Source organism: Megascapheus bottae, chromosome 3 (assembly GCF_031878675.1).
Source record: "Megascapheus bottae isolate mThoBot1 chromosome 3, mThoBot2.hap1, whole genome shotgun sequence".
Taxonomy (NCBI): Eukaryota; Metazoa; Chordata; class Mammalia; order Rodentia; family Geomyidae; genus Megascapheus; species Megascapheus bottae.
The window spans coordinates 60,104,779-60,121,339 of record NC_143511.1 but is presented as its reverse complement, the minus strand read 5'-3'; the positions used below and the strand labels follow the sequence as shown (position 1 = coordinate 60,121,339).

The 16,561-nt window shown below is 42.4% G+C and overlaps 1 protein-coding gene across 1 annotated transcript; it reads left to right on the top strand.

Moving 5' to 3' along the window:
• Positions 1-15,100: 15,100 nt before the first annotated feature.
• LOC150065614 (olfactory receptor 13J1-like) lies at positions 15,101-16,126 on the top strand. The gene has a single exon (XM_090329138.1). The coding sequence runs from the start codon at positions 15,154-15,156 to the stop codon at positions 16,090-16,092; it is 939 nt and encodes a 312-aa protein (XP_090185264.1). The 5' UTR covers positions 15,101-15,153; the 3' UTR covers positions 16,093-16,126.
• The last annotated feature ends 435 nt before the right edge of the window (positions 16,127-16,561 follow it).

The following is a 16,561-nucleotide window of genomic DNA, read 5'->3' as shown; positions in this document are numbered from 1 at the left end:
AATTATACAAAGGGATTATAGTTTTATGTCAGATTTTGAATACAATGCTTCTTGGTCAATATTTCCCCCTCCTTCATTCTTCTTCTCATTTCCCCTCTCCTGTTCCTAATCTCAAATTTGATAGTTCAGTTTTTAACATAACATACACTGAGTTTCTACATATGGAATACAGAATCAAGCTGAGGCCCCAGTCCCATAGCATTGTCTCATAATACAGAAAGCAGCCTAAGGTAGAGGGAGGCCATGATATTTTTCTGGCCCCAAAGGATGATGGGAAAGGCAAAAGAAAGAGGAATGGAGGGCAGTTTGGAATCTTTCAAGAAGGGTCTTCTAGGCAGATGGGATGTGGTTTGTGTACTGTTGGACCATTCAAAAGCACTTGTTCTGGGTCACGGGGTAAGAAATGCCTGAGCTGGGCTCAAGCTGAAGTCTAGGCCTACTGATGTACAAGCCTACCTCTGGCCCAGCACGATGTTGTGCTAGGCTGGGCTAGAAAAAGAAGCAGTGTCTTATGAATCTACAGGAGAGACAAATGCGGCTAGGGGCATGAGAAAGGAATAAAGAAGGAAAGACCTTTGCTTTAAAAGGTGAAACACTCCTCAATAGGCTTTCGTAGAACAAAGTTCGAAGACATCCATTTCCTGGGAGACTTCTCAATTTACCATACGCACACAAAAACACACGCATACACACATTGCCTATAAAGTAGGCAATAATAAAAAAAATAATGTGGGCCAATAAGACTGATGTATGATTTTAAAAAACATATGTGTTAGATGGTGACTAGTTGTCAGGACTAGATGTTAAACATATGGTAACCATGATAAAATTCTTTCAGTCTTTCTATATGTTTGAAGATTTTCATGCACACTAACTTTGGGAAAAAAGAGGCAGTATTTGAGAATATTGGGAATGTATATTTGAGAATTTAGGATTATAAATAATCTTCTAGTGTTTTCCAATATGGCTACTACTGGTCATGTACTACTGAGCATCTGAAATGTGGCTAGTCTGAGTTGAGATAGTCTGTGTTACATAAAAGAAGAGAAAATATGTCATTATATGAGGCTTCAACTCACAGTCTGGGCACTGGTCCTGAGGTGTTTTTGTTTTTTTTTAACTCAAGGATAGCACTCTATCTCTTAAACCAAGCTCCACTTCTGTTTTTTTGATAGTTTACTAGAGATAAGAGTCTCACAGACTTTTCTGCCCAGGTTGGCTTTGAACTTGTAATCCTCATATCTTAGATCTCCTGAGTAGCTAGGATTACAAGATTATTAATTTTTCAAAATACTTTATACACAGCAAATTAATAGTATATTGGTTGAAATAAATGCATGGTTGAAATTCATTCCCATCTTTCATTTGACTTCTTTAATGCAGCCACTAGAACATATTAAATTACATATGTAGCTTGCATTTCTACTGGACATCTCTCGCCTAGTCTTAGAGCAGGCCTTGGGCTGGGGAAAACACCTGGGACCATCAGGAACACCCAAGGGCTCGGCTATCAGCAGAAAAACTGCCTAATTAAGAAAACTGCCAGCACAATTAGCACAGTCTAATTGATTTATCCCAGGGCTCCAGCATACCAGGTACCAACATCAGGCACTGAAGTGCCACAGCAACAGAGCACTCCAGATCAACCTCGGGGATTGGAGAGATTCAATCTAGGGACTGTGAATAGGTTCTATTCAAACACAGTGCAATAGGCCTAGCCATCCTTAAACTCAACTGATCCTAGAAAGCTGAGGAACATGTAAGGTTGGTTCTCAGAGAAAAGAAAAGATCACTGCTTGTTCACAGAGGGACTTCTATGTAAAAAACAAACAAACAAATAAGCAAACAAAATGGCTCACACCTGTAAATCCTAGCTACTCAAGAGGCTGAGATCTCAGGATCATGGTTCAAAGCCAGCCCGTGCAGGAAAGTCTGTGGGACTCTTATCTCTGATTACCCACCAGAAGCTCAAGTGGTAGAGTGCTAGCCTTTGAGTGGAAAGGCAAAGGGATAGTGCCAGGCCCTGTGTTTAAGCCCAGTACTAGCACTAAAATAAAAAATAAAAACAAAACTTATCCATGAAGAGATGAGAACAGTAGGTAAAGGACAACACTATGTTTAAGAAGGTTTTAGAGTAAATGTTTGAGAAGAATGAGTTTTCTATTCATAGGGGAGTGAGCAAGGGAGAAGGTCATGACTCATGGATGGAGGTCTCTGAAGAAGAAAGAAGGATTAAGGCCAAGGACAGAGGGGGGAGGAGGTGTTTTGAGAGTGACTCTGTCTCAGTACCTGGTGTCATAAGCCTCATCGTGGTCACTAGAACTTTGAAGTGACTACCCTTGGGCTTCCTTTCTCTTCATGCCTGCATTAAAAAAACTATAATAATAAAATGTCTAAAATATAAGACTACAAAAATGTTGAAAGTGAAAGAATACAAAAGATCTATGAGCCAAATACTAAGTAATAAACAAAATCTTAAGCCAAACACATTACTAAAAACAAAGAGGAAAACAAAAGGATAGAAGATTAGATTACTAGAATCATAAATGAAAGAAGAGACATTACTACCAATTTTACAAAACTCAAAAGGATCATAAAGGAATATTATAATATTTATGTGCCTGCCATACCAATGAATAAAATTCTGCAATCTGAAGCAATATGTTTATGTACATGTGTAAAAATGAAATAATAAAACTTGTTGAGGTTGGTTTAGGAAGAGGAGTAATGTCAAATCATGTTCAATGATTTGATGAGTTTTAGCAAGAGTTACCAAACACTTAAAAGTAATACCAATTCTTCAACAAAAAAAAAGACAAGAAAGTACAAGAATACTCAGTGGAAAAGAATAATCTTTTCAACAAACTGAGATAACTGGATACATGCTTGCAAAGTACAAAGTTGAAGTCTTCTTTTACATCAAACACAAAAACAGATCAAAGGCCTAAACTTCAGAGCTAAAACTATAAAATTCTGAGAATAAAACATAGGCATAAATCTTTGTGTCCTTGGATTTAGCAATGGAGTCTTCAATGTGACCCAAATGCCCAACAAGCAAAGAAAAACTAAACTGTACTTCATCACCCAAGTAAAGTTTTCTACTTCAAAGACACATTTTCAAAGTGAAAAGACAACTACAGAATGGAAGAATATAGCGGGGCCTGGTGGCCTGTAATCCTAGCTTCTCAGGAGGCTGAGATCTGAGGATCAAGTTTCAAAGCCAGCCTGGGCACTAAAGAATGAGAGACCTTTAATCTCCAGTTAATCACTAGAAAATGGGAAGTGGGGCTGTGGCTCAGGGGTAGGGTGGTAGCCTTGAGCTGAAGACAGCTGAAGAGAAGAGGAGGCAGCCGATTCATCACATGATCTGTTGGCAGAGCCAGTAAGACTAGTCAGTGGAGCAGCTGGATTGGTCAGGGGGTGGGTGGTGGTTAAGTACTAGAAATGGCGCTGGAAAAGTACCCTGAGATGGAGAAGTGGAGGACTGGGGAGAACACATAGTTCAGTTCTAGCCAAGATAAACGTCAGGTCCATTAGATATCTACGTAGATACCTGATTAAAAGCGTGAAGTTGATATGATAATTGATTCTCTTCTGGAGAGAGAGATACACAGACAGAGACAGAGACAGAGACAGAGATGCTAGGAATGGTGGTTCACACCTGTAATCCCAGGACTTGGGAGAGTACAGCAGGAAGAATGTAAGTTCAAGGCCAGAATGAGCTATAAAGCAAGACCCTGTTTCAATCAGGGAGAAGGAGGAAGAGGAGGAGGAAGAGGAGGAGGAGGAGGAGGAGGCACCACCAGGTGCGAGTGGCTCATGCCTGTAGCTACTCAGGAGGCTGAGATCTAAGGATAGCTATTTGAAACCAGCCCAGGCAGAAAAGTCCCTGTGAGGCTCCTATCTCCAATTAACTACTCAAAAACTGGAAGTGGCAGTGTGGCTCAAAGTGGTAGAGCGTTAGCCTTGATCAAAAAGAGCTTAGGAAACAGCACCCAGGCCTAGAGTTCAAGCACACAAAGAGAAAAAAGTAATGTACTTATAATTCTTTCTACCTGATATTCTTGTTACCTGAATTGGAAATCGTGGGTCTAATATGTCACCTGGAATATGTTCTGGCAGGACATTTGAAAGAATTCTTCAACTGGATCTTCTGGCCTGATAGATAATCCATGCTTCAAATATGGCCATGCTCTCAGCTATTCTGCTTTTCTTCTTTTTTTTTGTAGTGATGGTATTTAGTTTTGTTTTAATTTGTCTTTCATCTTTTGGCAATCAACAAAATCTTTCATTGATTCTGATTTCTTATTAACTCAAAATTATTGCTCTATGAATGAAAAGTCTATTCTTGTTCCTCTGAAGTCTTCTGTTTTGTTTATTTTCATGTTAGTTTCTCTTTGCTGGGTTTCTTTTTTCTTTCTCTCTTTCTTTTTGGTAGTATTGATTTTCCATAAGTGTGTGCTGCTTTTTACTAGAAGCTTTGTCTTCCTACCCCTACCCTAAGATTCCCATTGGCTCGTCTGTGCCTGTGGTATCCATAGACTGTCTCTGAGAATGATGAGGAACTGGAGAGCTAATGAGAGAATCATGTGTGGTCCACCCTTGTCCAGAGACTTCTCTGGGCCATAGAAGGCACCGATGACTGACGTGTTTAAGGACAAATGTCTCTGGTGCACACTGCTTTCACCTGCCCACTTGCTGTGAATTAAATCATAATCTGTTAACCTAACCACTACCAGATGTTTTTCTTGTCCCTCATCACTATTGCCCTGAGCCAAGGAAACCTCCAGAACGCCTCCCCACTCTATAACAGTGTCCTGCCCTAGTTTGGCTGGGGTCTCTCCCCACAATCGAATCTCATCTGCTTACCATTTTTCAGGAATTCATCAACATTTCTAACTGGCTGATAGTACTTCCTCATGTTTTTCAGTCCTGTTAAGCATATACAAGTTCTGTCCTTTCCAGCTTTTCAGAAAGCTCTCCTGAAAACCATGAAGCCTCCACCCTAAGCTGGTGCCAAGATCTTATTTTCTGGAACAAAGATAGGACATAGTTTTCTCATTTGTAAGTTGGCTAATATGAAAATCCATTGAGATTCATAAATGTGAAACTATATTTGAGGGCTCATTTTCATTATAACCATACAAAGTGAGATTGGGATTTTTCCCAATGATAAAGTACTTGCCTAGCATGCCCCATGCCCTGATTCAATACCAAGAAACACCCCCCCCAAAAAAGAAATCAAATAACATAGCATCATTACAAAGCTTAGGGGAAAGGATCAAAGGACATGTTAGAGCATAGATTCTGAAAATATTGGGAGAGGGAGGTTGATACAGGTCAAATAAGAAATTAGCAAAGCCCAAAGATGCAATATTGACTGTGACATATCTACAGTGTAGACACTTTTTATGTCTACCAGATTTCTAGATCTATGTTCCTGCTGCTATTTTGATCCCTTGAAGTCTGAGCCCTGAAGTGCAGGACTTCCCAGCTGTCCATCCCAAAGGTCATGGAGATGGCTCAGTGGCCACCAGGGGGAGCCAGGGAGCTGTCAGCTTTCTGCCAATCAATCCTGCACTGCTGGCAAGAATAAAACAATAGGAGGAAGCCAGTTACCCCAGAAATACAAAGAGATTTCAACATTAGGCAAAATATATATGTTAATGTAAATCATTTCATTAATATATTAGAAAGCAATGCGATATCAGGAGACAGTAAAAAAAATACTTGGCTAGGCAATGTTCTCAAATGAGAAAAATTTGATTTAATAGAAACATTAAATCTGCCCTCGATTAGCCAGTTGATTGAAGGCAAACGATGCCAGAAGTTTTGTGAAGTATGACAAACTGCAAAATTTATCTGGAAAAGAAAATGGGCAAGAATAGCCAAGATATTGCTGATAAGACAGGATTTGAATTCCCAGATAGCAATATAAAGCACACTGAAGTAATCATAGTAATTAAAACAGTGTGGGAGATAGCATGAGAAAATAACATTTCTCTAAGACATAGGAGAGAAAATCCAAAAAATTATAATGTATATGAAAAATAACTTTTTGAGACAAGTTCTCAGTATATAGCCCAGCTCTTTGAATACAGGCATATATTACAACACCTGCCACAAAAGTGGCATTTGAAATCAGGAAGACAAAGGTGGCTTTTATAGTAAATACCAGATAATAGTCAATTTTTTTAAAAAAGACTTTACCCTATTTGCAGATAACATGATCCTCTACTTGAGTGACCCAACAAACTCCACTCCCAAACTCCTAGAATTAATAATCCACTTTAGCAAAGTGGCAGAATACAAAATTAACCTTCAGAAGTCAGTAGCCTTCTTGTACACCAACAATACAGAAACAGAAGGCCAAATCAAGAAAATGATCCCATTCTCAATAGCCCCCAAAAGAATAAAATACTTAGGAATTAACTTAACCAAAGATGTAAAGGAATTATTTAATGAAAACTATAAAAGCCTAATGAAAGAAATTAAAGAGGACACTAGGAAATGGAAAGACATCCTATGCTCATGGCTAGGGAGAACCAACATAGTGAAAATGGCTATACTGTCAAAATTGATATACAAATTCAATGCAATCCCCATCAAAATCCCAAAGACATTGTTTACTGAAATAGAAGATATAATCCAAAATTTCATATGGAACAAGAAAAGACCTAGAATAGCCCAAACAATTCTAGGCAAAAAGAGCAATGCTGGTGGTATTACAATACCAGACTTCAAACTCTACTATAGAGCCATAATTACAAAAACCCGCTTGGTATTGGCACAAAAATAGATGAGGAAATCAGTGGAACCAAATAGAAGACCCAGAAATAGAACCATATACCTATAGGCAACTTGTATTTGATAAAGGAGCCAAAGATATACAGTGGAACAAAGATAGTCTATTCAATTATTGGTGCTGGCAAAACTGGGCAGCCATATGCAGAAAACTAAAAATTGACCCTAGCCTTTCACCACGCATTAACTCAAGCATTAACTCAAAGTGGATCAAAAACCTCAATGTCAGGCTGGAAACCGTGAAACTGCTACATGATAGAGCAGGAGAGACACTGGAACTCATAGGCACAGGCAAAAGATTCCTGAACAGAATCCCAGGGTCACAACAGATTGGAGAGAGACTCGATAAAAGGGACTACCTAAAAATAAAAAGTTTCTGCACAGATAAAAGCATAGTCGCAAAAGTAGAGAGACAGCCAACCAACTGGGAAAAGATATTTACCAATAATACATCTGACAAGTGCTTAATATCCAGTATCTACAGGGAACTCAAAAAACTAATCCCCCCCAAACCCAACAAACCATTCACTAAATGGACAAGGGAACTAAAGAGAGATTATCAGAAGAAGAGATTAAAATGGCAGAAAAACATATGAGAAAATGTTCATAATCCATGGTCATAAAGGAAATGCAAATAAAAACAACCCTAAGATACCACCTTTCCCCAACAAGAATGGCCAAGATTTTGAACTCAGACAATGACAGTTGCTGGCGGGCTTGTGGAGAAAAAGGAACCCTACTGCACTGCTGGTGGGACTGTAAACTAGTTTAGCCAGTCTGGAAAGCGGTGTGGAGGTTTCTTAAAGAACTGAAAATACACCTTCCCTACGATCCCGCCATACCACTTCTGGGCATCTATCCTGAACAGCATGACCCAAGATATGATAAGGACACCTGCTCAGCTATGTTTATCTCTGCACTATTCACAATAGCCAGGCGATGGAAACAATCCAGATGCCCTACTGCAGATGAATGGATACAGAAAATGTGATATATATATATATATATATATATATATGTACAATGGAATTCTACATAGCCAACAGACAAGATAAAATAATGGCATTCGCAGGGAAGTGGATGAATCTAGAGCAAATCATGTTGACTGAGACAAGTCAAGACCAAAGGAACAGAAGGTGCATGGTATCCTTAATATGTGGCTACTAGATCCAAACAGTACAAGAGCGAGGACTCAATATTTGCATACCCAATGCTATGGACATGGTATTGGAAATATAAACACAACTACATAGACATAAAAACATATGACTCTATAGATATAATGTTTTATTTCATAAATTAATATGTACCTATGATATACAAATCCTTAGCCTAATTTTGATTATGTTCTAAAAACTAAGTGCCAGTGAATGTATATAGAGATTCCCTTCTTGAACACTTATTTGTTGAACATATCATTTGAAATATGATGTAAAAATCAATGTTAATAAATTCTTTAATAAAAAAGACTTTAAGAGTATCAGGAAAGTAGAATATTGTTAAAAACCTTTGGGACAGGAAGCAAAAATCAAGAGACAACAAAGAAACAATAAACTTCTACATAATAATACCCTTAAAAGCAGAAAATATGAGTGACATAAAATGTTGCTATACATGTAATAGACAAAAGAACACTATACAGAATAAAGGGCTCCTGGAAGTCAATACTTCTAAAATTAGAAAACTATGAAAGACAATTAAGAAAAGGAAATTTTCATAGCAAATAAAAAGAGAAATTCAAGGCCAGATGGCCTACATGAGATTTTTTTTTTTAAGTGAGGGCTGGAAATGTGGTAGAGTGTTTACCTACCGTGCACTCTAGACCTGGGTCCAATTCCTTGATACCACACACTGTGGTTCAAGTCATAGAGCTGTAGCCTTGAGAAAGTCCAAGGACAGTGCTCAGGCCCTGAGTTCAAGCCCAGTTATTGGCAAAAAAAAATTTTTTTAAGTGTAAAGAATCCAAAAGTCCATCAGCTGATAGATTTTTTTAATGTGGTGGATCTACTCAATGGAATATTACTTAGCAGTGAATAAGTGGCCAAAGGACACGTATCATAAGATTCTATTTATAAAAACAAATGTCCATAAAAAGCAGTTAAGAAGAGATAGAAAGTAGATTTGTGGTTTCCTAGGACTGGAAGAACTTTGTGGGGCAAAAGGGGAAGACTGGAGTTTATTTTAGAAGGATAAAAATGTCCTAACATTGATTGTGGTGATAGTTACACAACTCTCAATATACTAAAATGTATTGAATGATGCACTTTATTTATTATTTATTTATTTAATTTTAGGGGGTATTTTTTAGGTGTTTCCTGCACAGGAAAGAAGAAATGTTTCTTTGTTCTCCATTTTTCTTTATTTTAAGTTGTTATACTTACAATAAACTCTTGCTAAATCTTTTTTTTGCCAGTCTTGGGGCTTGAATTCAGGGCCTGAGTACTTTCTCTGGGCTTTCTCAAGGCTAGAGCTCTACGACTTGAGCCACAGCACCACTTTCAGCTTTTTCTGTGTATGTGGTACTGAGGAATTGAATCTTAGTGCATGCTAGGCAAGCACTCTACCACTAGGCCAAACTCCTGGCCCCAAATTCTTGCTAAATCTTAAGAAAAATCCAGGTGATCTATAGTTACAGAAAGTGGATCAGTAGACTTCTGGTTGGGGTAGAAGGAAAGGGTTATCAGGAGCATGAGAAAAACTGGGGAGGAGGATGATAGACAAATTCACTTGACAGTAATGTCATGACTGCAGACATTAAAATTCATCAACCTAACTTAATTAGGTGCAGTTATACATTAATTATCCTTTGATAAAGCTGTAGCCAATAGGCATATTAAAAAGCTATATAGACACACTGTCACTAAATCTATTTCTGCAGATAGTGTGAGCTTTGCCTCAAGATGTTGGGAAGTCACATAGGAATAAGAACCCCAACTTGAAAGAAACTTGGCAAGGCAAAGTTTATTTTTTCAGAAGGATACACTAACAACCAAAAATCTGGCAGGCAGGCGAGCAAGCAGGCAGGTGCACAGACACAATAGGCTGCTCTCTTTTAATCCCTAACCCAGCAGGTCCCACCCCTCTGCACAGATTGGCTGGTCTCAGGTTCACAGCCTGTGAAGGGTTGTGGCTTAAGTTAAGTAATAGGATGTAACTAAAATTCAAGGAGCTGGAAATAGGATGTGTTCATGAAAATATAGCCTGAAAACAGAAAACGTTGTAACTAAAATGCCATCAACAAGGGCCAAGCTACATGAGCCAAAGCAGGAACTTTTCAGAAAAACAATTTTCACAAGATGGACAGAAAGGAAGCAAGCTCCTTCGATAGAAAAGACAGCTTTTCTCACAATAGACACACATGTGCTGTAACCAGAAGAGTATCTATAGATGACTGTAGATTATAATCAAACTTGCAGCACTCGTCATATCTGAGGAAGGCGTGGCTTGGGATAGTTGCAAGGGAATGAAGAGGGAGTGTCACTTTTGCTGCAAATGCTTCAGTACTATTTAGACTTTTTGCAAGAATGTTTTCCGTACGTTACTTTTATAAATTAATAAAAAGCTAACCTGTAGCTCATGCCTGTAACCCTCGCTACTTAGGAGGCTAAGGATCTAGGTTCAAAACTAGCCTGGGCAGGAAAGTCTATGAGACTCTTATTTCCAAATAACTACCAAGAAAACTGAAGTGGAGCTATGGCTAAAGTAGTAGAGTGCTAACCCTGGAATGATAAATCTCAGGGACCAATGCCCAGATCCTCCATTACTGGCACACACAAAAAAAGAAGAAAAAGAAAGATGGGAGGAAGGAAGGAAAGAAGGAAGGAAAAGAAAGAAGAAAGAGAAAGGAGGGAGGAAGGGAGAGAGAGGGAGGGAGAGAGGGAAGGAAGGAGGGAGGGAGGAAGCAAGCAAGCAAGCAAGCAAGCAAATCAAATTACTTATGATTTAAAAATTGTTACATAAAACTCTAACAATAATACTTACTCCAAAACTTTGATTTCTTTTGGCAATGCTGGAGATAACCCAAGATCCTCGTGCATGCTAGGCAAGTACTCTAGCTTGAGCTATCCCCTCCAGTCCTCAGAGACTGTTCTAATGATGTCCTTAAGGTTATTGAGCTCTGGGCTCTGAAAACTAGAAGGAACCTCAAGGAGGAAGTAGCGGGGTGGATATTCTGAGCACTTAGAAAGAGGGACAAGGGGAAACAGGAAGCAAGCCTGGCCAAGGAAAACCAGCTCTGCACTGAGTGAGGACCCATCGTCAGAAAACAAGGACTGTGATTCACCAGGTGATACAGAGCTGACTTTGAACCTCTTTGGAGCCATTTGTCTTCTGTTTGCACAATGAAGATTGGCCAGAATGGCCTGCTCTAATATTCTAGGATTTTGTCTTATCTTCTTTCATAAGATCCCCACAAGAACTGAGCCAGGACCCCTTGCTTTCCACCTGGAAAGCAGCTCTACCTATCCACTCATTGGTTTATTTTTAAATGTAGTCATTGAACACGGCCTTCGCAGTCATTTAACTGATTGACCACCCAATTATTTATTCATTCCACAAATACTACTGGGCCAGCTCTGCTTGGAGACTGACCCGGGAGGTTGGCTCCCTGCCCCTGAGCTTCTTTCTCCAACTTTTCCATGCCAATTAAGATGTCTAAATAGACTCTGTGTAATTGGGTCTTTGGGACCATCGTCCCTAAAGCACACCCAAAGTTTCTAAACTGGGTGTGCTTCCTCTCCTTGTTCTAAATTGCCTTAGGGGATTTCAAAGTCCCCTAGAACACAGAGAACTTTCAAAAGTGCCACCTCTCCTTGGCTGCCCACTTTCCCTGACCCTGGAGGCTGTCGTTAAGGATGGTGTAGGAACAGCCGAGGCTGTGGAGACCCTGCTGTCCAGAGTAAATTGCTACAGATTCTCCTCAGCCTTCAGCACACTCCTAGTTCTTCCCAGTCCAACACACGAATAATCCTGCCAAATTCTAAAAGCTGCACTTAATTCGATCACATTTCAAAGTCTTCATGAATCCACAGTAGTCTAGGCATCTTTCCAGTTTGGAAAGTGAGGCTGGAGAAATGCCCCGGGTCCTACTTCCCAGAATTCTCTGCATAGGAGGCCCAGGGGTGCTTTTGACCTGTATCTCCCTACTTCCAGCCAGAAAAGGTCCATCTCCTCAGACCCTCTGAAATAGCATCCAGGAAGCAAGAGATCAGAAGAGCCTGAAAGTAAGTGGGAACTGGGGATGAAATTTACTGTGCTATGTTAAGTTAGTCCCTGCCCCAGAATGGATCTCAATTTCCAAATAAATAAATATGGAAACTGAGATATGTATGTGTATATATACAACTGTGTATATATAACTGATGTGTGTGTATGAAGACAGTGGTTTCCCTGAGCTGTGAGACCCCTCCCACTTCTCCCAGAGTGTCATCTAGGCTAGGATCTGCCTGTGCTTAGCAGCTGCCCATTCAAATTACCTGGTCCCAGGAAGTGACAGTTAGGATAGAAGAAGTTAGCTGGGGTCTCACCTGGGCCTTCAGAATCTGAGGGACCAGGACAAGGAAATGACATCCTGTGACATGTGCAGCAGGCAGGAGGTGAGTAAAGAGATGAGCACCAGACACAGCATGCAAAGGAGTAAGGTTCAGGACGGAGGCCTGGAGAGGGGGAGGAAGCTCCCTACAGCAGGGACCACTGAACTGGGCTTTAGGTAGCATTCGGCTGGGAGAGAGGGAAAGGCAGAAAGGACACTGTGGGCTCTGCAGATGAAGTTCCCTGTCCCAGCATCCCTCTACATCCCCTCCTCCTCTTCTCTTTCCTTAGCCTCTTCCCTCAGCTTATGAAGACATGGTACAGGTGAGATCCATCCTTTCCAAGCAGCACTGGAGACCAAACTGAGCCAGTTTTGTGATCTTGTCTCTACTTGGAGTCTCCTTTGTTCTTCTGGTTCCATTCCAAACAACCTTCCCCCTCTACCCTTGGGTCTATTCCTTTCCTACTGATTCCTGCAGTCTCCTGCCTGGCTTCGGTCTCCACCCATAAATTAAACGATTCTGTCTTGCTCTTGAAACACCCAGCCACAACACAAGAGTTTGCTGTGTTCTGGTGGTGGGAGGAAAGGAGCCCTAGGCACATACACTCATGTGAATAGCACACACAAACCTATGTGTGGCATAGACACTCGCAGGCATGTATGTGAGTGTGCTTGTGTATTTACCAGGAGTTTATACCTTCAGTGTAGGTGAATGTGTGTGGTGGATCAAAGGCTGTAGATTCTGCCATTCCCTGGTCACTGCAGGGGATGAATTGTAGTTACAGAGCCACATGAACAAGTGGCTGTAGCCTCAGTCACTGGGACTGCAAGGAAATACTGTGTCACTGCTTAATAGTGTTTGTGTCTGTTAGTGCTGTTAGAAGAGGATACCCTCCCCCAAAATCCCACCCCCAAGTTTCCCTGCTGAATCTCGGAGGGAACTTAGACCTTCCATTGCCCCGAAACCCATGGTGTCCCTAACCACAGTGAAGTTGAGGCCACACCTTCATCTGAGGGCCCAGGATGAGGTCAGCGGTTTCCTTGCTGCAGAAATGGCCTTTGAGTTTCAGATGTAGGGCTCAGGTGGGGGGCTTAGCTCTGAACCCTATATTTATACTGTATGAGAGGAAGGAATATCCACAGAGGCCACTCAGCCTGAACATGCAAAAGATAGACATGAGAAATTTGGATGCACGTAGGAGGGCTTCCCGGCACTAGGGAAGTGCAGAGAGCAGCAGAGTGGAGCCAGAAATGAAAAGGTAAAAATGGGACCGGGAATGTGGCCAAGTGGTAGCGTGTCTACCTAGCATGCAGGAAGCCCTGGGTTCAATTTCTCAGTACCACATACACAGAAAATGCTGGAAGTGGGGCTGTGGCTCAAGTGGTTGAGAAACCTCAAGGACAATTCCCAGGCCATAAGTTCAAGCCCCAGGACTGCTCTTCCTGCCCTCCCCCCCTCCACACACACACACAAAAGAAAAGAGGAAGAGGAAAAGGTTGGTATTCAATGGCCAATAATCACTTCTATCCTTACTTGTTCCCCAAGCACCATGCCTGGCATGTAGGGAATCCTCAATCACTTCTTCATTTTGGAATAAGATAAAAAGGAAGAGGAGGGAATAAAAGAAGGAAATGGGCCGAAGTGAGTAGCTAAGGGATACCCAATGATGCAGGTCCAAGCTCTAGCACTGTGTCCCACAAAGTCGGTGGCACTGCCACCGGTGCCTTGAAACTCTGAAGAGTGGTTGGCTTCTGCTCCTTGAGGAAGGACACATAAGGATGTCTCTAGAGCAGTGGGCCTTGGTGGATATGCTTGGGATATGTGTCACATGCTGAAAGCAGGGCAATGAGACTCTCCTTCCAGAGACTATCATGGGACCTCTGTTTTCCCACCTTCACCTTGGGATAGCCAACAAATGGAACTCTCAGAGTCAATGCAGCTAAAGCAGTCCTGGCTCTGGCTGGGAAAAAAGTAGGCTCACAGCTCTGTCACCAGATCTGACAGATAGATTCTAACTGGAAAGCCTCCAGTTGAAGGCAGATTTTGGAGATTCAACCCACATATAACATATCTGCTAGAGCAGGCCCTGTAGGGGTAGAAGGTCTCGCCACTCATAGGCTTAGAGGCCAGCAGCTCCTCTGACACTAGGCACAGTGTGTTTTGTACACAGACACCAGAGCTAGCCTGAAGATGCTTCCACAGCTGAGGGTTAAATAACATTCTAAATGAAGTAAATACTCTAAGCAACAGCTCAGAGGATTCCTCAAGCCAGGGCCACCAGTAGAGACTTCTAGCCCAAGAGTTCTCAGTGCACAGTACCTGGGCTGCCAGCGGCAGCAGCAGCAGCAACAGCCAAACCTGAGTTGGAAACAGGATGGAACAATCTGTATTTAACAGGTCATCGCTTGTGTGTGTTCAAGTTAGAAGCCTTCTGGTCTATCTCACTGGAACCTAACTAGGTTCGCAGACCATTCATCTGCAGTAGGTTAATGGGTATTCTGTGAAGGAGGGACCAAGGTTTGATCTATTCTGATTTTGGAGAATCGTAAATCAACTAGCCTAGGAAAGGCCCCCAAAAATCTTGTAGTAAATGCCCTCGTTCATGTAAAGACCTTTACTTATTTTTTTTATTTATTCAGTATTGCCTCCAAAGTGATTTTTCAGGTGGTCTATTCATATTCTTTCAGGGAAATGCTAAGCTAAAGTGACCTTCCTTCTTTGCATGGATCAACTATGGCCAAAGGAGGGCAAAAGGATTCCCTTTCCCCAAATCCTCTCTCCTTCCATTCCAGAGGTGTTCCTCTGCAGAGATTGCAGCATGGAGCCCATCAACAGAACAGGAGTCTCTGAGTTCTTCCTGAAAGGGTTTTCGGGCTACCCAGTCCTGGAGCTTCTGCTCTTTCCTCTGTGCTCAGCTATGTACCTGGTGACCCTGATGGGAAACACAGCCATCGTGCTGGTAAGTGTGCTAGACTCCCGCCTGCACACACCCATGTACTTCTTCCTGGGCAATCTCTCCATCCTGGACATCTGCTACACATCCTCCTTCGTGCCCCTGATGCTGGTCCACCTTCTGTCATCCCAGAAGACTATCTCCTTCACTGCCTGTGCCATCCAGATGTGTCTGAGCCTAGCCACAGGCTCCACAGAGTGCCTGCTGCTCACCATCATGGCCTACGACCGCTTCCTAGCCATTTGCCGGCCACTCAGGTATCCTGTGCTCATGAACCGCCACCTCTGCTTCTTGCTGGCAGGAAGTGCCTGGGTGCTCTGCCTCCTCAAGTCCGTGACTGAGACAGTCATTGCCATGAGATTGCCCTTCTGCAGCCAGCACATCGTCAGACACTTCACCTGTGAGATCCTGGCAGTGCTGAAGCTGGCCTGTGGTGACACATCCATCAGTGAGGCCTTCCTGCTGGTGGGCTCCATCCTGCTGGTGCCCCTGCCCCTGGCTCTCATCTGCTTGTCCTATGTGCGGATCCTGGCCACTATCCTGAGGGTTCCCTCTGCTGCTGGGCGCCGCAAAGCCTTCTCCACCTGCTCTGCACATCTCGCTGTGGTGCTGCTTTTCTACGGCACTGTCACCTTCATGTATATGAAACCCAAGAGTAAGGAGGCCCACATCTCTGACGAGGTCTGCACAGTCCTCTACGCCATTGTGACACCCATGTTGAACCCCGTCATCTATAGTCTGAGGAATAAGGAGGTAAAGAACGCAGCCAGGAAGGTATGGGGCAGCAGACAAGCCTGTAGGTAAGACCACATCTTAGCACTAGGTCAGGCCATCAGATGCCAGCATGGAGCAGGGCAGGGGGCGAGTGACAGTACTTCAGCCCTGAAAGGTGGCACCAATTCTACTAATCTGTTCACAGCTTCCGCTCTGCTTCTGCGCTGCCACGGTCCAGGCCCACACCCCTCATCCTTCCCTGGGTCTCCACCGCAGCTTCCGGCCTCAAGACTTGAGTCTTGCTCCTCTTCCCAGTCTCTTCCCCAGGAGGCATCCAGATGGCTGGTGTGGAAAAGCACATGTGGTTGTGTCACTCTTCTGTCAGAAATCTGTAAATGGCCTTGTGCACATGGACAAGGAATTAGGCAGGAGGTTTGGAAGATGAACTGAAGGCTCTTATGGGTCTGTGCTTCACCAGCAGCCAGTGGGCAGTGTCCTACTGCCCTTAGGACAAAGTAACTGTTCTTTAGCAGAGCGTTCAAGGCCTCACAGTTGGCAA